This window comes from Strix uralensis, chromosome 22, assembly GCF_047716275.1.
Source record: "Strix uralensis isolate ZFMK-TIS-50842 chromosome 22, bStrUra1, whole genome shotgun sequence".
In the NCBI taxonomy this organism is placed as follows: Eukaryota; Metazoa; Chordata; class Aves; order Strigiformes; family Strigidae; genus Strix; species Strix uralensis.
In genome coordinates, this window is record NC_133993.1 from 9,701,243 (window position 1) to 9,725,946 (window position 24,704).

The window sequence follows — 24,704 nt, forward strand, 5'->3', positions numbered from 1 at the left end:
ACCCCAAAGCTGTCAGCACCCCCCCCAAGGTGTCTCCCTGGGGGTCTGTCCCTGTCCCAGACAGGCTGGGGGTGGCGGGGAGCTGGGGGGGGGCGATGTGGGGGTGTCTGGAAGAGCATGACAGTGGTGGGAAGGGACAGTGGGGGTTTGTGGGAAGGGGGGGGTCTCGATTGCCCCCCGCCGCAGCGCCGGTGGGAAGTCGGGGGGCGGGAGCTGGTGGCGGCAGGTGGATTTCGACACTGGGGTGGGGCCCATCCCCAGTGGGGTTTGCACAGCTCCCGCTGAGTCACGGCCGCCGTGCCGGGGAGGCAGCGGGTGCCGGGGGGTCTGGGGGTGCAGCGGGTGCCCGGGGGTCCGGGGCTGCGGGCGAAGGCAGCCTAGAGCCTGGCTTCAAAGAGCTGCCGGCGGCTCGGCCCCAGGGCTCCGCTGCCTCCCCGCAGCCAGCTCCGCTCCCCCATCCTGCTGCCAACTACCCCGGGGGTGCAGCCCCCCCCTCCCTGGCTGCGTTTTGCCCCCCCCCCTCACCCCCAGCAGCCTGGGGGCTCCCAGCTGGGCTGGGGGCTTGAGGCAGGAGCAGAGATGGGGGCGATGGTTTCCCAGCCCGGCTGGGATGAGGGAGAGCCGGGGTGGCCTTGTGGGTGCTGTGTCCCCCCAGTGTTGGGGCAGGGGCTTGGGGACGTCACTCGCGTCACCGTGGGGACCCCGGCTGAGTTGGAGGGACGTGGCCAGGGAGGGGACGAGGCAGATGCTGGCGGCTTCCTTAGATTTCAGAATTAGGCACCGACCCCTTTGGGCCACAGCCGTGACCCACCGGCATTGTATCTGTGCCAGGGGCACGGGGACGGGTGCTGAGGGGGTCCCCCCCCCGCCTAGTGCCACCGTCCTGGTGTCACACCGGGCTGCGGGGTGTCCCCCAAATCGCGGGCGCTGGGGGGCCGCCGTCACCCATGGCATGGTGGGACTGTGATGGTGCGGGACAGGGAATCGGTGTCGCCGGTGCCAAACCCCTCCCTGTGCCAGCGTGCAGAGGGGGGGTGAGGAGGTGTGCCCCCCTCTCTTCTCACAGCTCTTCTCTCCCCCCCCCCCCCCCTCCCCGCCCATCCCTCCTTGGCCCTGCAGGTCTGTCTGTGCCTCCGCCCCGCGCCGCCCGGCAATGCTCACAGCGGTCTGCGGCTCTTTGGGGACCCAGCCCTCCGACGCACCCCGCAACTCCCCGAGCCACCTGGACCTGCAGCCGCTGCAGCCCTTCCAACCCCACGGCAGCAGCGCCGCGGCGGGTGCCGCCGACTTCACCTCCCCGCTGCCCCCCCCGGAGCTGCCGCTGGCGGGTCCCGACGCCACCTTCGCCACCCCCGGCACCTACGAGCCCCATGGCCCCCCGCGATTAGAGCTGCCCGACGACGGCCCCGCCGCCCCCGGCGCCTACGCCAAGCTGCTGCCGGCCGCCCCGGACATGGCGCATCCCTACGAGCCCTGGTTTCGGCCCCCCCATCCCGGTCCCCCCGGTGAGGATGGAGGCGTCAACTGGTGGGACCTCCACGCCGGAGCCAGCTGGATGGAGCTGCCCCCCGGGCAGGGTGGGGGTCTGCAGGTGCCCGGGCACCCTGGGCTGCCACCAGCCCTTGGGGGGTACGGCGGCGGGGAGCACCAGCTCTGCGCTCCCCCCACCCACCTGCTGCCCCCACCCACCCAGCATCTCCTGGGACCGGAGGGGGCGAAGGCGCTGGAGGGACCCCCCGAACCCCGTGGGCCGGAGGCGGAAGGCAGCGGGCGACCGAAAGGTGCCCGTCGTGCCGTGCCGCGGGGCGGGGGGCAAGCGGCGTGTCGCTGCCCCAACTGCCAGGAGGCGGAAAGGGGGGGTCCCTGCCCCGAGGGGGTGAAACGCAAACACCTACACAACTGCCACATCCCCGGCTGCGGGAAGGCGTATGCCAAGACGTCCCACCTGAAAGCCCACCTGCGCTGGCACAGCGGCGACCGACCCTTCGTCTGCAACTGGCTCTTCTGCGGCAAACGCTTCACCCGCTCCGACGAGCTGCAGCGGCACCTCCAGACCCACACGGGCGCCAAGAAATTTGCCTGCCCCGTCTGCGGCCGCGTCTTCATGCGCAGCGACCACCTGGGCAAGCACATGAAGACGCACGATGGGGGCAAGGACGGGGGCGAACCCGAGGTCAAGGGCGCCGGGGACCCGTCGGCCGGCAAGGGAGGCAAGAGGGAGTCGGAGGGGGGTAACGCCGCCCCCACAAACTGAGCCGCTGAGCCCCGGGGGGGACACGGATGGAGGTGGGGGGCCGGGGGGGACCCTTTGGGGCCGGTCTCTGAAGGGTGTTGGGGTGCGGGTGGGGGGTGGGGGCGCAGGGCTGGCACCTTGTGCTCGAAGCGGTGGCGAGGTTGCGGGGGGACACGATGCCGGTGGCACAGCCCCGTCCCCCGCTGCGGCGGTGCCGGTTGGGGAGCGCCCGGAGCTGCCCCGCGGCGGTTTCACTTGTCCCGCTCCCGCTCTCCCGCCCCGGTTTCCCCCCCCCCGCCCCCCCCCCCGTCCTCCCCCGGCTTCCCAAATCTTTTTTTTTCGGGAGGCTGCTGGCAGGCGGCGGGGCTGTTTGGGAGGAACATCAATGGGAGCCGAAGGAGCAGGCGCTGCCCGGGCACGTCCAGCCCAAAGGGGAGGAAGGAGAAGGAGAAAGGGAGAGAGGAGAAACCCGGGAGCCTTTGCTCGGGGAGGGCGGCCGCAGCCCCCCAGCCCCCTCCCCGTGGTCCCCCCTTAAACTGTTGGCACCCCGGGCTCAGCCCCCTCCCCGTGCCGGCCCCGCTCTTTCGCCACCCATAAGGTTTTGGCACTCAGGGGGGCACTCGGGGTGCCTACAGCCCCCCCTGTCCCGCCTGGGGATGCTGGGCTGGCGGGGGTCCCGCATCCTTGGAGCGTCGCTTTAGCTTGGGGGTGCAAACACATTTTTTGGCCCAAATCGAGGCTAAAATAGGAAAAAAGAAAAAAAAAAAAGAAGTCCTGCTTGAATGTGAGCCGTGGGGGGCCACGGGGGGCCGCGGCGGGCGCGTGGCGCGGCGGCGGGCGGTTGCCCAAGCGCACACCTGCAGCTTTCCCACACCCACCGCCGCGGCCCCGGGCGGGAAACACACACGGGGCGGCCGCGGCCCCGGGAGAGCCGGGGCGGCCACATTCCTCCGGCCTGGCACTGCCCCGCGACCCCCCGCCTCCCCCCCCGGCACCCCGTTGGCCGTCCCTCTCTGGGGACCCCGTGACTGCAGGGGACGTATTGCCTGTCCCCCGGGGACCCCATTGCCGTCCCTTCCCGGGGACCCCCCGCTGGGGGCTGCAGCCATCCCCCTGTGCGTGCTACAGGTCCCTCGGGGACCCCATATCTCCAGGGGACCCCCGCTGTCCCCCCATGCATGCTGCCTGTCCCCCCGTGGCCCCGTAGCCGTCCCTCCCCGGGATCCCGTATCTCCAGGGGACCTCTGCCTGTCCCCCCGTGCATGCTGCCTGTCCCCCCGGGGACCCCATAGCTGTCCCTTCCCAGGTCCCTCTATCTCCCAGGGACACCCCGGGGCATCCCCCACCAGGGACCCTGTATCTTTCCTCCCCTGGGGCTGTCCCCCTTTCCCCAGGGGACCCCATATCTGTCCTTCACCCCTGACTGGCGGTCCATGAAACTTGGTTTTTAGACCTTTTGGGTCTTAACCCCCCGATTTTGGCAGAACCCCTTGGACACAGAAGGAGACACAGAACCTGGGACCTGGGGGGGGGTGGGGTGTGTGTTGGGGGGCAGCGCTGGGGCTGGGTGGGATGGGGCTCGCAGGTTGCTCGGGGCACCCGGGGTTCCCCCGGCTCTGCCCCCCAGCCAGCACCAGTTCACACCAGTTGGGAATCTGGGGAGGGGGGGAGATTTGGGGGGGCCGATCTCCCAGCATGGCCCTATCCTGGGGGCTCTGGGGGGGCCGTGTCTTGGGCTGCGGGGGCCGCCCGGGCTCGGAGCACCCTGGGGTCTGGGGGGGTGGTGAAGTCGAGTGGGGTCCGTGCCCAGAGGGCGCCCCAAGACCTTCGGTTTTGATTGTTTTATTATTATTATTAATTATTAATTAATTATTATTAATTATTATTATTTTATTAAGGTGAAGCCAGGCTTTGCCACTCGGGCAGAGTGGATGTCTCGGGCCGAAGCTGTGGCCGTGGGCCTTACGGGTGGGGAGGGGGGGTAGGACCCCTCAAAGGGTCCCATCCCCATCCCTGTCCCTGTCCCCATCGGTGCGCAAGGGGCTGATGGCAGCCCCCGCTCCCCCCACTCCCCGCGCCGGGGGGGCCAGGGACGAGCCGTGGGGCTGGAGAAACCCAGCACGAGGTGAAGTCTCGCTGGGGGGGTCTGCGAGGACACGTGTCCCCAGCCCCAGCACGGCTGCCACCGTCCCTCCGCAGGACTCGGGTGACCTGGGCTGCCCGCAGCTCTCGAAGGACGTCCCCGACTCCGGCATTTGCCTTTTCCAGCACAAAATCCTCCCTCAGTGCCCCCCCCGGCTGGGATTTCATCTGCTGAGAGTACCCCGGGGGGGGGCTCAGGACCCACCCCGGGGCGGGGGGGGCTTGGGATCCTGTCCAGGGTGCCGTAGCGTCAGCGTCGGGCCAGTGGCCCATCGGTTTTGGTAGCCAAGCTCAGCTCCAGCAGTGGCCGGGGGCTCTGGCATGTTGGGGACCCCACACTGCAGCCGCTGGGGCTTGTTTTGGGGGGGGCTGCACCTGGGGCACCCCAAGGGTGAGCTGGGGAGGGAACGGCTGAGCAGGGGGTCCCACGGCGATGCCGGGGCTGGGGGTTCAGCCTCGTTGGGCTGCCCCCCACCCCGCTCAGAGCTGGGGGGCTGCAAGGAGGGGCCCCAGGTGTGCTCTGCCCCCGCACCCCCCCCTCGGGGCCCTGCCTGCCGCGATGGGGCAATGAAGGCTGTAAAACCGGGTGGGGAAGGACGGAGGCCGGCTCCCACCCGCCGAAACCAGTCCAGCCTGCTGCGGCGTGGGGATCCCGGCCCCGCACCCCGAACCGCCGCGTCTCCCACCCCCGAGCCACCTCCCCGGGGCAGGGAGGAACCAGCCCAGGCGGGGGCCCCGGGCGTCCCCCAGCCCCTGGGGCGAGGGGCGGCTGCGGGCTCGAAGGGGAATGGGGGACCCCCGGGAGGGGGGTGGCCCGAGGGGTGCTGCAGCTGGGGGGCAAGGGGTGCCCCCCCGCCCGGCGAGGGGAGTGTTTGTGCTGTGAAGAGGCTGCAGGGCTGTGGGTTTGGGTTTTGTACTGGAATAAACGCCGCGTGTTTTCCACGCCCCGGCTCTCCGGCTCCCTCTCTGCCAAGGGACCCTGACCCCCACCCATCTCTGCCAAGGGACCCAGGCCTCTGGCACCCTGACCCCCACCCATCTCTGCCAAGGGACCCCCAAGGGACCCAGGCCTCCGGCACCCTGACCCCCACCCATCTCTGCCGAGGGACCCAGGCCTCTGGCACCCTGACCCCCACCCATCTTTACCAAGGGATCCAGGCTTCCAGCACCCTGACCCCCACCCTGGCCTTGTGCCTCCAGGGCTGCTTGGGATGGGGATGCAGGAGGGGGCTGGGTGGGAGTGGGGGAGACCCAGGTGAGCCCCCCCCATTCCCAGGAGGGCCACATCCTGCCCCCCTCTGGCCTGGCCTCGCACGTCGGGAGGCGCCGGGCGGGCGCCCAGGGTCCCCCCCGCGGGCAGGGCGCTGCCCAGCAGGTCTGCCTGCATACCGTGGGGCGGGCGTGACGCGTGGGGCGCTGCCCACGCCGGGGTGCTGCCCACGGGGGGTGCTGCCCACGCAGGGTGCTGCCCACGGGGGGTGCTGCCCACAGAGGGTGCTACCCACGCAGGGTGCTACCCACGGGTTATACTTTACCCACGCGGGGTGCTGCTCATGGGGGTGCTGCCCACGGGGGGCTCAGCCCCATGGGACCCTCCCGTCCCCTGCTCACAGCCGGGTCCCCCGTCCCTGCCCCAGGGGGAACCGACCTGGGACCCCCGTCCCCGGGTTCCTTGGGGGTCTGGTGCCCCCGCCCCGCCCCGCCCCGTCCGACGGGGATGCCGGGGCCGGTCCCCGCCCGCTGCCGCCGTGCGGCCTCCGGCCACCGGGCGCCGCCGTCGCCCGGACGGGGCGGGACGGGGCGGGGGCGGAACCGGGAGGCGGCGGCGGCGGCGGGGCGGGAGCAGCGGCAGGTCCGTGGGGGTTCCGGGGGGTCCCGGGAAGCGGGGTTGTGCGGGGGGGGGTCCCGTCCGCGGTCGGTGCAGGGGGTCCCGGTTAGTGGGGACTGAGGGGGGGGGGGACACGTCTCCGGTCAGTGCAGGAGGTGCCCCCCAGGCCACCCCGGGAGGGGGTCCCTGGTGTCCCCCCCAAGTCCAGGGACCACATCACCCCCTAAGACCCCCCGTGTCCCCACATCTGCCAGCCCCAAAGGGACCCTGGGGACACATCCAGGACAGGGCCAAGAGCGTGACATCCCTCTCGGTGCTGCCCGCCCCCCTCCCCCCCCCCCCCCCCCCGCCCCCCGGCCCGTTTTAGGATGGCGGGGTGGGATCCCACACCCTCATCCTGCGACTGCTTCGTGGCGCTGCCGCCGCACACCGCGGCGCCCGCCGTCATCTTCGGCAAGAACGCCGACCGCCCGCGTCACGAGGTCCAGGAGATCCTCTACGTCCCCGCCGCCGTCCACCGTCCCGGAGACAAAGTCCAGGTGAGACGGAGCAGAGGCCAGGGTGGCTGCAGGGGACGGTGCACTGAGTGCGCCAGGTCTCAGCCCCCACTCTGTGTGTGTCCCCCCCACCCCACAGTGCACCTACCTGGAGATCGAGCAGGCGGAGAGGACCCACGCGGTGGTGCTGAGCCGCCCCGCCTGGCTGTGGGGTGCCGAGATGGGCGCTAACGAACACGGTGTCTGCGTGGGCAACGAGGGTGTCTGGACCCGCGAGCCCCTCGGCGAGGACGAGGCGCTGCTGGGGATGGACCTGGTGAGGTGAGGACCGTGTTTTCTGTGTGTGTGTCCCCCCTTCTCCACCCCGCAACCCCGGCCACCCCACCGCTGGTTGACGGGGGGCTGCCGGCGCGGCAGGCTGGGGTTGGAGCGGGGCAGCTCGGCCCGGGAGGCTCTGGAGGTGATCACGGCGTTGCTGGAGCGTTACGGCCAAGGCGGGAGCTGCAAGGAGGAGCCGGTGCCCTTCGTCTACCACAACACCTTCCTGCTGGCTGACCGCACCGAGGCCTGGGTGCTGGAGACAGCCGGCCGGTACTGGGCGGCCCAGCGGATCCGAGGTGAGTGAGCACCGGTTGTACTGGGAGAACTGTGTTCAGTTTTGGGCCCCTCACTCCAAAAAGGCCATTGAATGACTCGAGCGTGTCCAGAGAAGGGCAACGGAGCTGGTGCAGGGTCTGGAGCACAGGTCTGATGGGGAGCGGCTGAGGGAACTGGGGGGGTTTAGTCTGGAGAAGAGGAGGCTGAGGGGAGACCTCCTGGCCCTCTGCAACTCCCTGAAAGGAGGGTGCAGAGAGGGGGGATGAGTCTCTTGAGCCAAGGAACCAGCGGCAGGACAAGAGGGAATGGCCTCAAGCTGCGCCAGGGCAGGGTCAGACTGGCTCTTAGGAAGGATTTCTTTGCAGAAGGGGTTGTTGGGCGTTGGAATGGGCTGCCCAGGGCAGGGGGGGAGTCCCCATCCCTGGAGGGGTTGAAGAGTCGGGTTGAGCCAGCGCTGAGGGATCTGGTGGAGTTGGGAATGGTCAGGGTGAGGTTCCTGGTGGGGCTGGAGGAGCTTCAAGGGCTTTTCCAACCCAGATGAGTCTGTGATTCTGTGAACGGGGAGCTCTGTCCGCTCCCCCCGAGCCTGACCGTGCTCCGGCCTTCACAGAGGGCAGCCGCAACATCTCCAACCAGCTCAGCATCGGGAGGGAGATCACGGCCGAGCACGCGGGGCTGCGGCAGCGAGCCCGCAGCCAGGGCTGGTGGAGTGGTGACGGCGAGTTCAGCTTCGCTGAGGTTTTCTCCCCGATGCCGCAACCCGCTCGCATGGAGGCTGCCAAGGCCCGCTACCACGCCGGCAAGGAGCTGCTGCGGCAGCACGCAGGTGGGGACGGGGACAGGGGACAGGGACAGCCACCCCCGGCTCACCCCGGTGACTCCAGCCGTGGCCGAGCTGCCGGCGGTGACGCGGCTCTGCCTCACCCGCCAGGTCACATCACGGCGGAGACGTTCATGGCCATCCTGCGGGACAAGGCCAGCGGGATCTGCGTGGACTCGGAGGGATTCCGCACGGCCGGCAGCATGGTGTCCGTGCTGCCCCGGGACCCCGCCGTGCCCTGCGTCCACTTCTTCACCGCCACCCCTGACCCCTCCAGGTGACAATGACGCAGGGAAGGGGAGGGACACATAAAGCAGAGCCGTGCCCCGAGCTGCCCGGTGTTTCTCTCCGCTAGGTCCGTCTTCAAGCCTTTTGTGTTCGTGGCCGGCCTCAAGCCCGTGCCGCAGGTGAGATCTCCCACCTTCCGGGACGACCCCGCCAAGCAAATCCCGCGGTTCCAGAGCGCGGTCGATCGGCGGCACCAGCTCTACCGCCGGCATCAGGCAGCGCTGGAGCTGATGGAGACGGACCAGGTACCGCAGACCCTTCCCCAGCCGCCCGCTGCTGCTCGGTGGAATTCCCCGAGCGTGCCCGGTCTCAACTCTCCTCCCTCCCCATTCCCCCGCCCCCGTCCAGGAGCGGGGCCAGAAGCTCCTGCAGACGCTGCGGGATCTGGAGAAGCAGGGCCTGGAGGGGATGAACGCGCTGCTGGAGGGGACGGTGACCCCCTGCCCGGAGGAACTGGCCGACCTCTTTTTCGACTGCGTGGAGGCAGAAATGAAGTTTTACACCTAAACCCTGCGCAGGTGGGTGGGCTCAGCCCCCCCCCCCCACGGCATTGCTCTTGGATAGGGGATGGAAAAACCATCCTGGTGCCTGGTCCCGGCTCCTCGCCTCCTCCTGGCGTGGTGGGGAGCGGGTGCAGGGGGAAGGAGAGGGCCGTGGAGCAGGATTTGGAGTCCTGCCCGCAGCCCACCACGTCTTTTCGCACCGTCAGGCAGAGCTGCCTGTGCCTGGCCCCTCGGGCTGGCGGTGGGGCTGGGGGCTCCGTGACAGACAGGGAGGCTGATGTAGGAATAAAGAGGCTTTAATCCCAACCGTGCGGTGCCGTGCTGGTGCGGGATATTCGGGGTAAATACCTATTTCTTGCTCCTTTGGCGTGAGTTTCCTCCTCCAGAGCCTTGGTCTGGGGCTGGCTCCCACCCGGAGCTCGCTGCGGCTGCAGGCAGGGGTGCTGCCTGCCACGTCCTGGCAGCGGTGGCAGCTGCGTCCCCAGCTTCGCTTGGGGACGGGGCTGAGACCTCCTGGATGCTGGGGCTGCGACGCGGGCGGCTCCGTCCCTGCCGGGGCTCAGCCGTACGGGAGGCGGCAGCAAACCCCGACGCTCCCGCAGCTCCTCCAGCTCTTCCAGACGGGTCCGGTGTTCCTCCAGGGCCTCCCTCCGCCGCTGCCGCGAGCGCCCGGCCAGCTCCCAGTGCAGATCCGCAAAGAAATCTGCCAGGGGTGGAGGGAGGGAGAATTACGGGAGACCTGGCGCGGACACCTGAGCTCCCCGCCACTCCTGTCACCCTTGGGGACAGAGGGACCGGCCTGCTTCACCCCCAACGTGTCCTGCTTCAGTCCAAGCACCTTGGCCTGCAGTGAAAGGGCAGCTTGGCTCAGAGAGCAACTCGTCGTCTTCATCCTCACTGCTGGAAGAGCCTCCTTCCTCCTCTTCCTCACCCACGCTGCCAGGGATGGGATGGGCGTCCAGCTGCAGGAGGTGGGGCAGGGCTCCCACCACCAGCTCCCTGCAAGCACCAGAGGAAAAGCAGACGTTCCCCCATCACACGGCATCGCCTCGGGGCTCTGAGAGGGTTTTGGGGTGTCACTGAACCCCTGGCACTAAGCCCCCCCAGCACTGCACCCCCCTGTCACTGCTTCGTGCAGCCCACCCCCCAGCCCAACCTGGGCAGAGACTCCGATTTCTGGGGTTTGGGGTGGGGGGGCTCAGGCTGTATTTGATATTTGGGGGGGCTGTACCCTGCTGAGGGGTGCGCGTGGTTTGGGGGTCTTGCTCTCCCCCTCCAGCTCCCCTGACCCACCTGTACCCGTGCTGGCGGGTGCATTCGTTTCCCGTTAAATCGAGGAGACGGAGGTCGCGGGGCAGCTCCTCTGCAGGGATAAAGGGAAGGCAGAAAGGGGCTGAGACAGGACCCGAGCCCCCCCTCTGCACCAAACCCCCACACCCCCCGCAGCTCTTCACCCACTCCTGAGGCCACAGCCCTGCCATGAGCCCCAGCTCTCACCTCACAGCTGGGGAAACTGAGGCAGGGAGGGTGGGAATGTGTATTACACACACTCCTGTGTGAGGACTGAGGGTTGTCCCCTTCCCAGGCCCTCACTTTTCCCTCTCTCATCCCCATCTGCAAGCCAGGAGGAAGGGAGGGAGCTATTTTCCCTCTGTCCCTCCTTCTTCTGCCAAAAAATCACCCACGGGAGGAGCCAGCTGGAAGGTGCATGAAGGGTTGTGAGGGCTGGAGCAGCTTTGCCATGAGGTTGAAATCCCCATGTCTGATCTGAGCCGCTGAAATGTTCTGCCGAAGCAGGACACAAGGTGGAAGCAGACACCTGGAGTCTGCCAGCGGAAGGGACGGTCAAACCTGGTCACAGAGCTCTGCTGTCACGTTGGGACACAAAGACCAGATCCAGGGTGGCTTTTGCTGGGGCTTTGGCTGGGACCTGTGGGCCAGAGGCCCTGGCAGTGCCCGGACCAAGGGGCTGCTGGTGTTTCGCTGGTACCAGAGGCACCTCTCGGGCAGAACCAGGCCACGTCCAGACCCGTTCCTGCCTCCCACCTGGGTCCAGCGTCTGTATCTGGTTGTGGGACAAGTCCAGGACGCGCAGCTGTCGCAGGGGCTGCAGGTTCTCCACTCGGCGGATGCGGTTTCCAGCCAGGGAGAGGAACCTGCAGAGCACAGGGAGAGCAGTGGTGTGAGGTGGGGGGACACCACGGCCCCCAAGATCAGAGCCAGGGGCACCAGGCTGTCAGGGGGTGCAACTCAAACCCCCCCCCCAGCTCTGCCAAAGGAAAGAGGGAGCCCCGTGAACTCCTTGGGGGCAGGAGCTGCCCGTACCGCAGGTTGGGAAAGCAGTCCAGGTTCTCAATCTTCTCAATTTGGTTCTGGGGGGGGGAAAAAAAAAAAAAAAAAAAAAAAGTAACATGTTTTCCTACTGCATGAGAAATCAGACTTCCAAAGCACCCCGGGATTGCTCCAACCTCACAGAGGCAACACAATATCCCACCGCTGCCACAGGAGCTTTGCAGAGAGGGAACGGGGCTGCGATGGCGTGGAGAGTTCAGGAGAACCCTGAGACTCCTCACGTGGGTTTAAACCGAATGTTTTAACGAGTTTAACACCGAATGGCTGATGCCAGACCGTCGCTGAATTACGCTGGTGGCATTGTCATCAGAGGGGAGCACTGCCAGCCCCTCTGGCCATGTGGGGAGGCAAAACGCTGGAGCAGAACTGGGGGTGTTTGTGGTCCCCCCGAGGTCTTTCCCCGCAGAACCGGGGCTGATCTCCGCTGCCCCATGCCTGCCATAGTGTCTTACCTGCTGTAGGTAGAGGCTGTGAATCTCCCGCAGGCTCTGGAGCCTCCCGATAGCGTGGATGTTCTCTCGGTCCAAGCGGAGGGTCGAGGGGGACAGCAGCTCCGTGGATCTAGAGGAAGAGGGGTGCTCGGGGTGTCCTTTGTGCCCAGAGACCCCTCCCTGCCAGCCTGGGTGGTGAGGAGGGGCTCTGTGCGCAACCTCACTGGCTCTCTGGGCGCGGCGGCTCCACCAGCAGGTTCCTTGTGACGATGAGGCTGTCGGTCAGGGTCACTCCTGGGGACGTCAGGTCACAGTCTGTGGGAAACCAGAGTGACAGGGCCCAGGTTAGCGGGGTCCAGTCCCCCATACCCCCCCGGGCTGACAGGTCAGCTGGCCCTGCAATGGCTCACTCACCCTCAAGCAGGGTCTCCCCCAGGTCAGCCATGGCGGGGGTGTGGCCCGTGTCCTTGTCCCTTCCTTGGGCCATTGGGTGGGTGTGTCGTGGGGGCTGGGCTGGCCCCACTGCTCTCTGCAAGGAGAAGGCTGCTGAGGCAATGGGGGGCAGAAGCCTCCGGGCCGGGGGGGTCGGTGGGGACAGGACTGCTGAGCTGGGGGGGATCAGCGCTGGGACCCCCAGGTAGGGCAGCGAGACCCTAGAGCCCGGGGGGACCATGGGGCTGGGATCCCCGGGATGGTGTCGGGGGGGTGTCACTGGGACCAGACCCCCAGGCTGGGGGACACAGAGACCCCCGGACTGGGGTTGGGGGGGTCACCGGGACCAGGCCCCGCGCTGGGGGGCACAAAGATCCCCGGGGTGGAGTTGGGGGATCACCGGGACGAAGCCCCTCGGGCTGGGGGGTACAGAGACCCCCGGGCCGGGGCCGGGCTCGGGGGATCCCGGGGCGGCGCAGGCCGCAGCGTGCCCGTTGCTAGGAGACGGGCGGCGCCGGAAGGGGCGGGGCGAGCGGGCGCCCCCTGCCAGCCCTGCGCGTCTTCTCTGCGCATGCGCGCCGCGGGTCCGCCGCCTCCCCACAAGCCTTTGCGCTCCCGCGATAAAGATGGCGGCGCTGAGCGGTGGCGGCGCGCCATGGCGGCGGGGTGAGGGGCTCCTCACCGGGGCTGGGCGTCTCTACGGGGCTCGGGCGGGGGCGAGCGGCGATGCTGGGCGGTGCTCTGGCGGGGGAGGGTGTGCATGCGGCCCGGCGTGCCCTTACTCCCTCCCCCAGGGGCCCGGGGCCCTGGCGCCGGCCTTGAGCTCTTCCCCCTGTGCGCCCTCTCCGCAGGCTGGCTGCCCGCCCTGCAGCTCGTCCGCCGCGGCTCCAAAGCCGTCACCCGTCACTGGAAGGCCATGCACTTCCAGCGCCAAAAGCTGATGGCCGTGACCGAGTACCTGGCCCCGCGGCCGGCCATCCCACCGCGCTGCCTGCCCCCCACGAAGGAAACGCTCGAGGAGGTAAATTTTGTGGCGTGTGGCCGTTGTGGGCTGTGGGGCCTCAGTGTCCGAGGAGACCGAGTAGCTTTGCACGCCCGGTGTGTGTGCTTTGCTCTGGGGATTTGTCAGCGGGTCCGCAGCCCTCCCAGGCTGTGGTACACACCCCCAGGACAGCCCTGCCCCGGGCTTAGCCTGGCTGGACACCTGTACGAGAGCTTTTTGGGGTGTTTCCTGCCCCTTTTCATTATGTTGTGGGTGGCTGGGAGATGCCCCAGCTGGTAATCCCAGTACTGGAAACCAGGTGAGTCCCAATCTGTGGCAGCATTTCAGGGCAGTAGGTCCGTTTGCAGGGTTGGAGCGGGGGGAGGCAGCAGCCGTTGCCCTCTGGCCCATCGCTGCTCGCTCCCCTCAGGACAACGGTTACGTCAGGCTGTTACGGCGGCAGGTGGAGGAGGTGTTCCGGGACAATCGGATGATTGCTGTGTGTCATTACAACTCCATGCCTGGTGAGGACATGGTGTTGATGAGGCACTACCTCCGGAAGCACAACATCGAGGTCAAGTTTGTCCTGAACGAGGTAGGGACAGATCCTGGTGTGGTTGCAGGGGGAGAAGTGAGACAACCCTGCTGGGATGAAAAGCTGCATTTTGAGAGCTGTCTTCCCCCAGATTGCCAGACCCGTGCTATCCCAGTCCAAGTACAAGAATCTCCTCCCTCTCTTTGTGGCGCGCAATATCCTGCTGGTGAGCCCGGAGGTGAAGGTGAAGGAGATGCTGCGGGTGCTGAAGGGAGTGCCGCAGGTCAACCTCCTGGGTGAGCGCTTCCCTGCCTCCCCTTCTGCCGGCGCCGCGCTCGGGGCTCTCCTCTGGTGCTGGGTTCTCCCTCCAGAACGGGGCCGTGTCTGCAGGATCGCTGTCGTGTCCGTTAAAGTGAGGGGTGGGGGTCCTGCCCGCAGGAGCGAGCTTTTCCTTGTGTGTCCGTGGAAGACAAAAGGGCTCTGGCTCTGGCACCCCGCCGCCCGTTCTCAGCCCCGCTCCTCTCCTCCAGGTGCCTGCATCGACGACACCATCCTGAGCAGGCAGGGAGTGGAGAATTTCGCCAAGCTGCCCTCGCTGGAGGCCTCCCAGGGGCAGACGGTGGGTGCCCTGGCCCTCCTGCCCTCCCAAACATCCTCCCTGCTCCAGCGTGGCTCTGCTCACCTCACGGCTCTCCTGGATCAGCACATCCACCAGCTGCGAGTCGGGGAGCCGGGGGTCCCGACCGAGCCCTCCCCCACCCAGAGCGTGGGGGCTCAGTGACGCTGGCCCCTGGGCCCCGTGTGTTGGCTGGGACTCGGCTTCTTCACCAGCTGCAGTCGGAGAAGGGGCGGGGTGGGGGGGTCAGGGCTGGAAGATTTGGCCCCGGTGTGCAGCCAGCGGCGGGACTGAGGGTCCTGCGGCATCACCGGCCCGTTTGGGGAGTCCTGGCCCTTCCCGGTGCTCCCCGCTGCCCGCACCGACGGCATCCGGGAACGTCCCGGCTGCGCTTCAGGCCCCGTCGGTCGGAGAGTCGCTGGGATCGGCCGGAGGAGGCAGAGCATGGCGGGGGGGAGGATGTGGGGTGCTCCGACCCCCCCCTCCCCAAACCGGGGCAGCAAGGGGGAGCCCCGTCCTGTCCATTAAAACGTGGTGGTGGAGATGCTGGAGGCCTCGTCTTGGATTTGGGGGGTGCGTGGGGGGGGTCCTGCCCCTCGAGGCCGTGGGGAGAAGCCAGGAGATGCTCCGGGGCAGGGGGTGGGCAAAGGAAATCCCGGGGTGGGGGGGAATGAGCCCCGGGTGGTGCCTTTTGGGGGGCGGGGGTGGGCAGAGCTCGTGGGTTGGCCCTTTTCGCTTGGGCTGGGGGCGGAGGGGGGGGCACAGGCTGGGCAAGAGCCCCCCCTGCTCCGGTACGGGAGAGGAGCCGACCCGCCGCCGGGAATCCGGGTGTGGGGGGGTCTGGGTCCGCCCGTACTCGGGACGCGGGTGGGTCCGACTCGGTGGCGGCGGGGCGGAGGGGGGGGTGGTCCCGGTGTCCCGACGGGCCCCCGGTGCTGGTGGCTCCGGTCCTCCACGGTGCAGGGGGCAGAGCCGAGCGGCTCCGGCCCGGCGCCTCCCGCCTCCTTCCGTGTTCCGGTTCCTGCAGCCGCCGGGCAGGATGCGACCGGCCCCGGCTGCCCGCCCGCCGCCCGCCCAGGTGAGCACCGGGGACCCGGCCCGGGGAGGGGGGAGCCCCCCGCTCCCCCCCCGACCCCGCCAGGGCTCCGCGGCCACCGGCAGCCGGATCCGGTCCCCGCTGCTCCGAGGGAGGGGGGGGTGGCACCTCCGTGGGGCAGGCGGGGGGACACGGGGATGGGCTTTGCCCCACGGGGGGGGGGGGTGGGAGGTGGGGTGGGCTTTGCCCCACGCAGGGGTGGGCGGGGGCGGCTGTCCCCCGCGCTGCCGGGGGTCGTGCCCGTGGCCGTGCCCTGCCCGGGGCGGGCAGGGGCTTTGACCCCCACCCCGGTGGGGGCTGCAGGCAGAGGGGGCGGCTGGGGACCCCCGGGGACACCGGCCCAGCCCCGCTCCCGTGCTTTGGCGGGGTGGGGGGAGTCACCCCCCTGGTGGGGGGGGGTTGTCTCTGCTCGTTGCCGAACTGGGCAGGGCAGGGGGATCCGGACTGCGGTGGGAGCCCCCTCCCCGCCCCGCGTCCTCCCCGCGGTGCCGTGGTTACCGGTGCCGCGATCACCGGTGCCGGGGCTTGGCCGCCGTCCCCGGGGTATCCCGGGACCCGTCCTACAGCAGCGGCCGGGCCGCCTGGGTCCCCTGGCAGGGGCAGAGCTGGAGGGGGGGCTGGCGAGGCGGGCGGGGGGAGGGAGAGCTTCCCCGTGCCTCAGTTTCCCTCTCCTGTAACTGAGAAAGGCAAAGGTTGGGGTTTGGGGGGGGCATGTCTTGGTTTAGGGGTGCTGGGATGGACCGGGGCTGATCCCACTCTACCCCGGGTCACCCTCTTGGCTGTGCCCGCTGTGGGGCTGCCCCATGGCACCGAGTCCGTGGGGTGACAGAGCAGCGGACTCTGGACCTGCCAGGCGGGCAGGCGAGGGCCGGGCAGCGGAGGCGAGATAAGGCTGGGTGGGTCGAAGGCTCCATCTCGCATGGAAGCTTCTGGGCCCCAGGCGCAGTCATGTGCGAGGCTCCCCGCTCCCGGGGGAGGGGGGCAGGAGGATCCCCCCCACCCCTTGTCCTGTCTGGCAGGGCAGGAAAACTGCGGGCAGGGTGGGTGATGCCCCCCCCTTGTGCCCCCTGACGTGGTGTCCCCTCCTCGCAGTGGCTCGCACCGCTCAGGCCGTGACGGCCAAGCACAGACCCCCCAGCCCCGCAGCACGGACGGGAGAGGGGGGGGCTTGGCCTGCCCCCCCCCCAGCCCCCTCCACTCCACCGGCCATGGGCAGCCATGAGAAGGACCCGTCCTCTCCGAAAAGGGCCCTGTCACGCTCCAACAGCACCGTGTCTTCCAAGCACAGCAGCGTTCAGCAGGTTGGGGGGCTCCGGGATTGCAGGGGGGGAGTTCAGTGGGATCTCAGTGGTGCCCGCAGGCTGGCCTGGAGGTGCCATGGGGCCTCGGGGGGCTTCACCCCAAGTTAGGAAGGGTGATGCGGAGATGCCCTTTCCCCTGGGGGCACCAAGTGTCCCTTCCCGGGGACAAGAGGGGGAACACCCCGTCTGCCCCCGGTGCTGGGGGACCCCTGCACTGAACCCCGTCCCTGCAGGGCTCGGAGAGCTGGGAGGTGGTGGAGGAGCCGCCTGTGCGGGGCAGCCCGGGCCAGGAGCCACCGCGGCACGAGGGCTACCTGCTCAAGAAGAGGAAGTGGCCCCTGAAGGGCTGGCACAAGGTAACAGGCACCGGGAGCCATCACCTGGGTGGTCCTGGGTGCCGTGCCCAGCCCTGGGGCCTTTTGGGCCCCTGGATAGGGGGGTGCAGGGACCGGTGACTGACACACCCCCCCAACAGTCGTCCCTTTCTGTCCCCAGAGGTACTTTGTGCTGGAAAACGGCATCCTGAAATATGCCACCACGCTCCAGGACGTGAGTGTGGGGCCAAGCTGCGTCCGTGCAGCCTCCCCATGGGTTCAGGGTGGGGGATAGACCCCATGGCTCCCATGAGGAAGGGGGTTTTCCCCCTGACAGGGGTCCCGGGGCTCCCCCAGGTGCTCAAGGGTAAACTGCATGGAGCCATCGACATCCGTCAGTCCGTCATGTCCGTCAACAAGAAGGCGCAGCGAGTCGACCTGGACACGGAGGAGAACATCTACCACCTCAAGGTGCTGGCGGGGGCTGTAGCCAGGGCTGGGGGCTTTGGGTTGTGTCCCCCCCCTGGTTCCCCCCACCCCAACTTGTCCCGTCCCACAGATCAAGTCCCCGGAGCTCTTTGCCAGCTGGGTGAGCAGCCTCTGCTCCCATCACCAGGGCGAGAGGCCCGAGCCCTGTCCCCGGGGGGGTCCCACAGGGAGGACCCCCCCCAACGCGCAGGTGGGTGACACCTCGGGTTGACAATACGAGGCAGCGTCCGGGCGTGGGGGTCCTGACAGCAGCCCTGGGGGTGCCCTTCTCCCCTGCTGCAGGGCCCGTGGACGAGGATCCTGCCCTCGGGCAGTGCCCCTGCCCTCTCCACCCTCGCCAGCTCCCGGGACAAGGTGAACGCCTGGCTGAAGGACAGCGAGGGGCTGGAGCGCTGCTCGGCTGGTGAGCAGGGGCGCGAGGGGATCCCCGGGGTGGGGGGGGGGATGCCCTGTCCCTCACTGCTGACCGGGCTCGCCCTGTGCCCATCGCAGAGCTGTCGGAGTGCCAGGTGAAACTGCAGGAGCTGACTGGGATGCTGCAGAGCCTGGAGGCCTTGCACCGCATCCCCTCGGCCCCCCTCATCTCCGGCAGCCAGGTGAGCAGGACAGCGGTGGGCTGAGCATCACCCAGCAGCCCCCCCCCCGCCCTTCCTGGGGAGCGTCTGGCTCCAGCCCCTTCCCCTCGCTTCCAGCCCTCGGCTGCCACGGAGAGACCCAAGAAGGGCAGGAGGACCACCAAGATCTGGTGCACCCAGAGCTTTGCCAAAGATGACACCATCGGCAGGGTGAGGGGGAGCGGGCATCCCGCCGAGCTCTGCCTGCCCCCAGCTGAGCTGCTGCCCGGGGACAGAGCCCCCAGGGTCCCCCCACTGACCCCCCGTGTCCCCCCGCTAAGGTGGGCCGCCTGCACGGCTCCGTCCCCAACCTCTCGCGCTACCTGGAGCCATCCCAGAGCCAGCTGCCCTTCAGCCTCCCCCCCGAGTACAGCCAACTGCAGAGGAGCTTCTGGGTCCTGGCCCAGAAAGGTGGGATGGGGTGGGGTGTGGGGGGGGTGCTGAGCCCCACAGGGGGTCCCGGCAGTGGCAGGGCAGGTGCTGGGGTGCTGTGCCACAGCCTGACCCCTTTGCCCGTGTCTCCTGGCAGTGCACGGCTCGCTCAGCAGCGTGGTGGCTGCGCTGGTGGCCGAGAGGGCCCGGCTGGAGGAGATGCAGCAGGCGCTGGACCGGCGGCGCTCAGCCCCGCGCCCGGGCGGTGCCGGTAACACCGGGGTGAGGGAGCGCAGGAGGCCGGGCAGGGGCTGCCCCCGGCTTTGGGGCCCGCCAGGGCTGCTGTTGGGGTGTCGGTGGGTGCAGCGAGTTGGCAGGGTCTCAGCCTGGTGCTGGGTGTCTGGGCAGCAGTGGGGTGATCCCCCCTCCCTGTCAGCCCCACGCTGGCTGGAGGGGACAGGCTGGGGGGGGGCTCAGCTCAGCCTCCCCCTGCCTCCGCAGGCCGCCCTGCGCCGCTTCCACTCCCTCTCCGTCTCCTCTGACACCACCCTGGACTCCTTCGCCTCGCTGCACCCCGATGAGGTCAGGGGGGACTGGGAGGGGGTGGGGGGCCCAGGTGGCCCTCCTGGGGCGGTGGGGGGGTGCTGAGGCGGTGGCTGTCCCTGCAGCCGGACGCGCTGCCAGCCAAGGGCCGGGAGCAGCAGCTCTCCAACCGCAGCATCGTCTCGCTGGCCGACTCGCACACCGAGTTTTTCGACGCCTGCGAGGTTTTCCTCTCCGCCAGCTCCTCCGAGAACGAGGTGGGGAGGGGCTTCGGCCGGAGGCGGGGCCCTGACAAGGTGGGGGGGCTCTGCAGACCCCCCCTGCCACCCCCCCACTGTTGCTGTGGGTTCATCTCTCCCTTCTCTCTACCCTGTCCCCTTCCTGTTAGCCGGCCTGGGAGCTGCCCCCCCCCTCCCACCCCGCTGCCCCTGTCCCCCCCCAGCCCCTGTATCGCCCCCCCCCCCAGTTGCCACGTCCCCCCCAGCCCCCTGCCCCCCCCCTCTCCGGGTTCTCGGGGTCTCCGCAGTCTCTGAGCCCGGTGGTGGGGGCCAAGTGCTACCGGTGCTCCCCCCCCACCCCGCTCCCCCCTCCTGCCGCCCCACCGGTACCCACCATCCCCTCCCCGTCCTGACCATCCCCCCCAGCCCATCCCAGGCACCCGGGGCTCATCCCATCCTCCCGGGGGGGCCCTGCCTGTTACAGCCCCCCTTGGTGGGGTAACCCCTACACCTCCCCCCCCGCCCTGGGACCCCCAAATCCGCCGACGGTCCCCTGCCCCTCCCCAGCCTTCGGACGACGAGTCCTGCATCAGCGAGGCCACCACCAGCGCCTGCGAGGACGCGGCCGAGCCGGGGGGGCCGGGCCGCCCCCCGACAGGTAGCGGGGTAGGGGGGTCACCAGTGAGGGGGCCGGGTTTGGGGGTCGAGGGGGGGGGCGGTTCCACCCCACCGCCCGGTTCCCGGCAGGAGCGGAGGGGCCGGGGGTGCCCGTGGAGCCGCCGCCGCTGGAGCTGCCGGGGCCGGACCCGCGGCGGCGGAGCTGCCTGCCCGCCCCCCCCGCGCCTCCGGGGGACGTGAGCCTGTGGGGGCTGCTGCGGAGCAGCGTGGGGAAGGACCTGTCACGCGTGGCGCTGCCCGTGCAGCTCAACGAGCCGCTCAACACGCTCCAGCGGCTCTGCGAGGAGCTCGAGTATAGCGCGCTGCTGGACCGCGCCAGCCGCGCCCGGGACCCCCGCCAGCGCCTGGTGAGGAGGGGGGGGTCGGGAGGGGTCGGGGGGGGTCAGGGAGGTCGAGGGCACGGGGGATGTGGGGGACGTGGGGAGCTTGGGACGGTCGGGGGTTTGAGGGACACGGGGGGACTTGGGGAGTTTGAGGATTGGGAGGGGTTGGGGGACAGAGGGAAGCTGGAGGGACACGGGGGTAGCGGGAGCACGGGGGGCTCAGGGGGGGTCAGGGGACTTCGGAGGCAGGAGTGGCACGGGGAGGTTGAGGGCACAGGGGATGTGGGGGTCATGGGGGGTTCGGGAAGGTTGGGGGCTTGGGGGACACAGAGTTTGGGGGAACACGGGGAGGTTGAGGCTTGGGGTCTTGGGGGTCATGGGGAGATCAAGGATTGGGGGTTTGGGGGACACAGGGGTAGCGGGAGCACGGGGGGCTCAGGGGTCTTCGGAGGCAGGAGTGGCACGGGGAGGTCAAGGGCACAGGGGATGTGGGGGTCATGGGGGGCTTGGGAAGGTTGGGGGCTTGGGGGACAGAGAGGGAGTTTGGGGGAACACGGGGAGTTGGGGGGGCTTGGGGGTCATGGGGAGTTCAAGGATTGGGGGGCTTTGGGGACACAGGGAAGCTGGAGGGACACGGGGGTAGGGGGAGCTTGGGGGACATGGGGGAACACAGGGAGTTTGGGGATTTAGGGGGCACAGGGGAGCTCAGGGGACACGTGGGGCTCCTGGGACATGTGGGAGCAGGAGGGGTGCAGGGTCAGGGGGACACATGGGGGGTCGGGGGACACGGGGCCCACAATGGGCATGGCCGAGGGGGGAGGAGGGGCCTCTGGGTGCCGCGTGCCCCTTTCGCGGTGGTGACAGCGCGGTGGCTGCGGTGACAGGTCTACGTGGCCGCCTTTGCTGTGTCTGCCTACGCCTCCACCTACTACCGGGCGGGCAGCAAACCCTTCAACCCGGTGCTGGGCGAGACCTACGAGTGCGTCCGGCCCGACCGCGGGTTCCGCTTCATCAGCGAGCAGGTGGGGACGGGGACAGGGGACGGGGACGGGGACACAGGGACAGATGAGGCAGTGGCACATCCCTCGCCCTCCCTCCAGGTCTGCCACCACCCTCCCATCTCCGCCTGCCACGCCGAATCCGACAACTTCATCTTCTGGCAAGGTGGGTGCTGAGGAGGGTGTTGGGGACGTGCGAGGGGGCTGAGGGGGGGGTGTCACCACCTCTCACCCCCCGCCCTCCCACCCCGCCCAGACATGAGGTGGAAGAACAAATTCTGGGGCAAATCCCTGGAGATCGTCCCCGTGGGCACCGTCAACGTCCAACTGCCCAGGTGAGACGCCGACAGGTCCCGTGTGTGTGTGTGTGGGGGGGGGGTGTTGTGGGGTCTGTGTGTGTCTGTCCCCCCCCCACCCGCCACCGCGGTGCCGCCCCTCCCGCCCTCCCCCAGCCGACGGTGGGGCCGTGCCCGCAGGACCGGGGACCACTTTGAGTGGAACAAGGTGACGACGTGCATCCACAACGTCCTCAGCGGCCCGCGCTGGATCGAGCACTACGGGGAGGTGCTGATCCGCAACACCCGCGACCCCTCCTACCACTGCAAGATCACCTTCTGCAAGGTGCGTCCCGCCCCGCCCCACCTCTCGCAGCCCCTCCCTTGCCCCAGCCCCTCCCTTACCCCAGCCCCTCCCTGACCCCGCCCCTTACTCTCTGGGCTCCGCCCACCCCATAGTCCCGCCCTTCCACACGCTCCTGACTCCGCCCTCCTCGGCATCGCCATGACCTGGCCACGACCCTTCTGGTGTGGCCCCGCCCCCTTATCTACATGTTCAATCTCATGTTGTCCCGCCCCTTCCCCAACAGCCATGCCCCTTCCCCAATAGCCACGCCTCTTTTCAATAGTCCTGCCCCTTTCCTAATAGCCCCACCCCTTCCCAATGGCCTCACCCCTCACTTAGGCCCCCGCCCTTTCCCAATGACTCCGCCCCCTCACTCGCAGCCACGCCTCTCCCCCAATAGCCCCACCCCTTCCCCAATAACCACGCCCCTTCCCCAATAGCCCCGCCCCTTTCCCAACGGCCTCACCCCTCACTTAGCCCCCCCGCACTTTCCCCGTGGCCCCTCCCCTCTCTCTCAGCCCTGCCCCTTTCCCGTGGCCCCGCCCCTCCCCACGGCCCCGCCCCGGCCCCGCCCGCCCCGCCCAGCCCCCTCTGGCCGCAGGCGCGGTACTGGGGCGCAGGGGCCAACGAGGTGCAGGGGGCCGTGCTGAGCCGCAGCGGGACGGTGGTGGAGCGTCTGGCCGGCAAGTGGCACGAGGGGCTGCACCGGGGGCCGGCCCCGGGACAGTGCGTCTGGAGAGCCAGTAAGGACCGGGGGGGCCACGCGCTGGGGGGGAGGATACCCCATTCTGGGGGGGTCTCAGCACTGTGCCCCCCCCTTCCTGCAGACCCCATGCCCCGCGACCATGAGAGGAACTACGGCTTCACCCAGTTTGCCCTGGAGCTGAACGAGCTCACGCCCGACCTGAGGCGGGTCCTGCCCTCCACCGACACCCGCCTGCGCCCCGACCAGCGGTGAGCAGCACCCCAGCACCGGGGTGGTGCTGGTCCCTCCTGCCCACCCCGGCAGGATTGGCAGCCGGCTGAACAGGAGCCAGCAGTGTGCCCAGGTGGCCAAGAAGGCCAATGGCATCCTGGCTTGTACCAGCACTAGCGTGGCCAGCAGGGACAGGGAAGGGATCTGACCCCTGGTGGGGCCGCCCCTCGATGAGTGGGTTCAGTTTTGGGCCCCTCACTCCAAAAAGGCCATTGAATGACTCGAGCGTGTCCAGAGAAGGGCAACGGAGCTGGTGCAGGGTCTGGAGCACAGGTCTGATGGGGAGCGGCTGAGGGAACTGGGGGGGTTTAGTCTGGAGAAGAGGAGGCTGAGGGGAGACCTCATGGCCCTCTACAACTCCCTGAAAGGAGGGTGCAGAGAGGGGGGAGGAGTCTCTTGAACCAAGGAACCAGCGGCAGGACAAGAGGGAATGGCCTCAAGCTGCGCCAGGGCAGGGTCAGACTGGCTCTTAGGAAGGATTTCTTTGCAGAAGGGGTTGTTGGGCGTTGGAATGGGCTGCCCAGGGCAGGGGGGGAGTCCCCATCCCTGGAGGGGTTGAAGAGTCGGGTTGACCCAGCGCTGAGGGATCTGGTGGAGTTGGGAACGGTCAGGGTGAGGTTCATGGTTGGGCTGGAGGAGCTTCAGGGTCTTTTCCAACCCAGATGAGTCTGTGATTCTGAGGCAGGTGGGGCATGATGCTGAGGCTGCCCAACTCATTACAGCGATGTCTGGTCCCCTCTCCTCCCAGGTACCTGGAGGAAGGCAACGTGCCAGCAGCCGAGACGCAGAAACGCCAAATTGAGCAGCTGCAGCGTGACCGGCGCCGGGTCATGGAGGAGAACAACATCACACACCAGGCTCGCTTCTTCAGGTCCGGCACCGGCGGGGGGGGTGGGGGGGGGGGTGGGGGTGGGGCTCCCAGGGCTGGTGGGGCCTGAGGGGGCTCCTGGGGCTGGGGTACGGGGCAGTGCACGGATCACAGGGGCAGCCGTGGTTCAGGGGGATGTGGGGCTCTCGGGCAATAGGGGAGACCCCCTGTGGGGGTCTTGATGGCACCCCAGATGTGACCCCCATTCCCCCCCGTCCCCCCCCCCCCGTCCCCAGGCGGCTGACAGATGCCAACGGCAAGGAGTCGTGGGTGACCAACAACACCTACTGGAAGCTGCGCCTGGACCCCGGCTTCGCCCACCTCGACAGCGCGGTGCTCTGGTAGCGACCCCCTCGCCCCCCCCGCCCGCGGGGTGCTGAGCCCCCCCCAGCTCATCACAGCAGCGGGGCTGGTCCCCCCAGCACTAGGGGTGCGGTGCCCCCCACCTCCCCCAGTCGTTTTGCCAGTGTTTAAGCAAAACTGGGATATCAAAGGGAGGGGGCAAGGCTGGGGGGGGGGGTACACAGGCAGTGCTTCCCCCCCTCCCCAACCCGGGGCAGAGCCTCGGGGCTGGCTGGGGCGCTTGGGGCAGGGGCTGGTGGTGCCCCTGGGGGGCACAGGGCGCCTGGGTCCCTGGCTGGCTTTGGGGGGGGCAGCAGGGGGTCGCGGGGTGCCCGCGGGCGGGCAGACCCCTCTGACCCCCCCCCCCGGCTGTGCACAGGGGCTGCTCTAATAAAGGTTGCAAAGAGCTGGGGTGTCCAGAGTTTCCTTCCCCCCCATCACTGGCCCCGGGGCTCAAGATCCCGGTCCCAGGTGGGTCCTCCCAGCAAGGGGGGGGAGCATGAGTCCCTTAGCCCCCCCCTCACCCCCCCGGTGCCTCAGTTTCCCTCCCACCTTCCCGCAGAGGAGAGCAAAGAGCCGTGTGCCTCACAGCGTCCCCTTTATTGCGAGATATGCTGCTGCCCGCGGGGGCTCAATAAATACTTCAGCATTAACCCCCCCCGCCCCTTAAAAACCAATGACGACAGAAAAAAAAA

General features: G+C 68.9%; 5 protein-coding genes across 6 annotated transcripts; 4 read left to right on the forward strand and 1 right to left on the reverse strand.

The window, feature by feature from the left end:
- Positions 1 to 1,153: 1,153 nt before the first annotated feature.
- Positions 1,154 to 2,254, forward strand: SP6 (Sp6 transcription factor). Its single transcript, XM_074892324.1, has one exon. The coding sequence runs from the start codon at positions 1,154 to 1,156 to the stop codon at positions 2,252 to 2,254; it is 1,101 nt and encodes a 366-aa protein (XP_074748425.1).
- Positions 2,255 to 6,184: 3,930 nt separating this feature from the next.
- SCRN2 (secernin 2) lies at positions 6,185 to 9,214 on the forward strand. Its single transcript, XM_074892292.1, has 8 exons — positions 6,185 to 6,227; positions 6,571 to 6,742; positions 6,840 to 7,021; positions 7,118 to 7,317; positions 7,908 to 8,123; positions 8,229 to 8,394; positions 8,473 to 8,650; positions 8,754 to 9,214. Exons 2-8 carry the CDS (start codon positions 6,572 to 6,574, stop codon positions 8,910 to 8,912), a joined length of 1,272 nt encoding a protein of 423 aa, XP_074748393.1. The 5' UTR covers positions 6,185 to 6,227; position 6,571; the 3' UTR covers positions 8,913 to 9,214.
- Positions 9,205 to 12,364, reverse strand: LRRC46 (leucine rich repeat containing 46). The gene is made up of 8 exons (XM_074891972.1): positions 12,106 to 12,364; positions 11,916 to 12,006; positions 11,713 to 11,821; positions 11,234 to 11,280; positions 10,955 to 11,064; positions 10,202 to 10,271; positions 9,747 to 9,907; positions 9,205 to 9,611 (listed from the first exon to the last, which is right to left on the reverse strand). The coding sequence occupies exons 1-8, from the start codon at positions 12,362 to 12,364 to the stop codon at positions 9,205 to 9,207; spliced, it is 1,254 nt and encodes a 417-aa protein (XP_074748073.1).
- A 344-nt stretch (positions 12,365 to 12,708) lies between these two features.
- Positions 12,709 to 14,798, forward strand: MRPL10 (mitochondrial ribosomal protein L10). Its single transcript, XM_074892299.1, has 5 exons — positions 12,709 to 12,789; positions 12,975 to 13,144; positions 13,536 to 13,700; positions 13,792 to 13,936; positions 14,171 to 14,798. Exons 1-5 carry the CDS (start codon positions 12,750 to 12,752, stop codon positions 14,419 to 14,421), a joined length of 771 nt encoding a protein of 256 aa, XP_074748400.1. The 5' UTR covers positions 12,709 to 12,749; the 3' UTR covers positions 14,422 to 14,798.
- Positions 14,799 to 15,296: 498 nt separating this feature from the next.
- On the forward strand, positions 15,297 to 24,416 carry OSBPL7 (oxysterol binding protein like 7). Of its 2 annotated transcripts, none has more exons than XM_074892155.1 (23): positions 15,297 to 15,334; positions 16,445 to 16,653; positions 16,887 to 17,009; positions 17,149 to 17,202; positions 17,325 to 17,438; positions 17,527 to 17,646; positions 17,739 to 17,859; positions 17,949 to 18,052; positions 18,149 to 18,241; positions 18,352 to 18,481; positions 18,600 to 18,724; positions 18,944 to 19,024; positions 19,111 to 19,242; positions 19,771 to 19,861; positions 19,951 to 20,228; positions 21,089 to 21,226; positions 21,305 to 21,368; positions 21,459 to 21,537; positions 21,679 to 21,823; positions 22,425 to 22,566; positions 22,651 to 22,777; positions 23,548 to 23,670; positions 23,904 to 24,416. In XM_074892155.1, the coding sequence occupies exons 2-23, from the start codon at positions 16,561 to 16,563 to the stop codon at positions 24,010 to 24,012; spliced, it is 2,586 nt and encodes an 861-aa protein (XP_074748256.1). In that variant the 5' UTR covers positions 15,297 to 15,334; positions 16,445 to 16,560; the 3' UTR covers positions 24,013 to 24,416. The 2 variants fall into 2 exon arrangements, with proteins under 2 accessions (XP_074748256.1, XP_074748257.1); XM_074892156.1 differs by having other exon boundaries at positions 21,736 to 21,823.
- Positions 24,417 to 24,704: the final 288 nt, after the last annotated feature.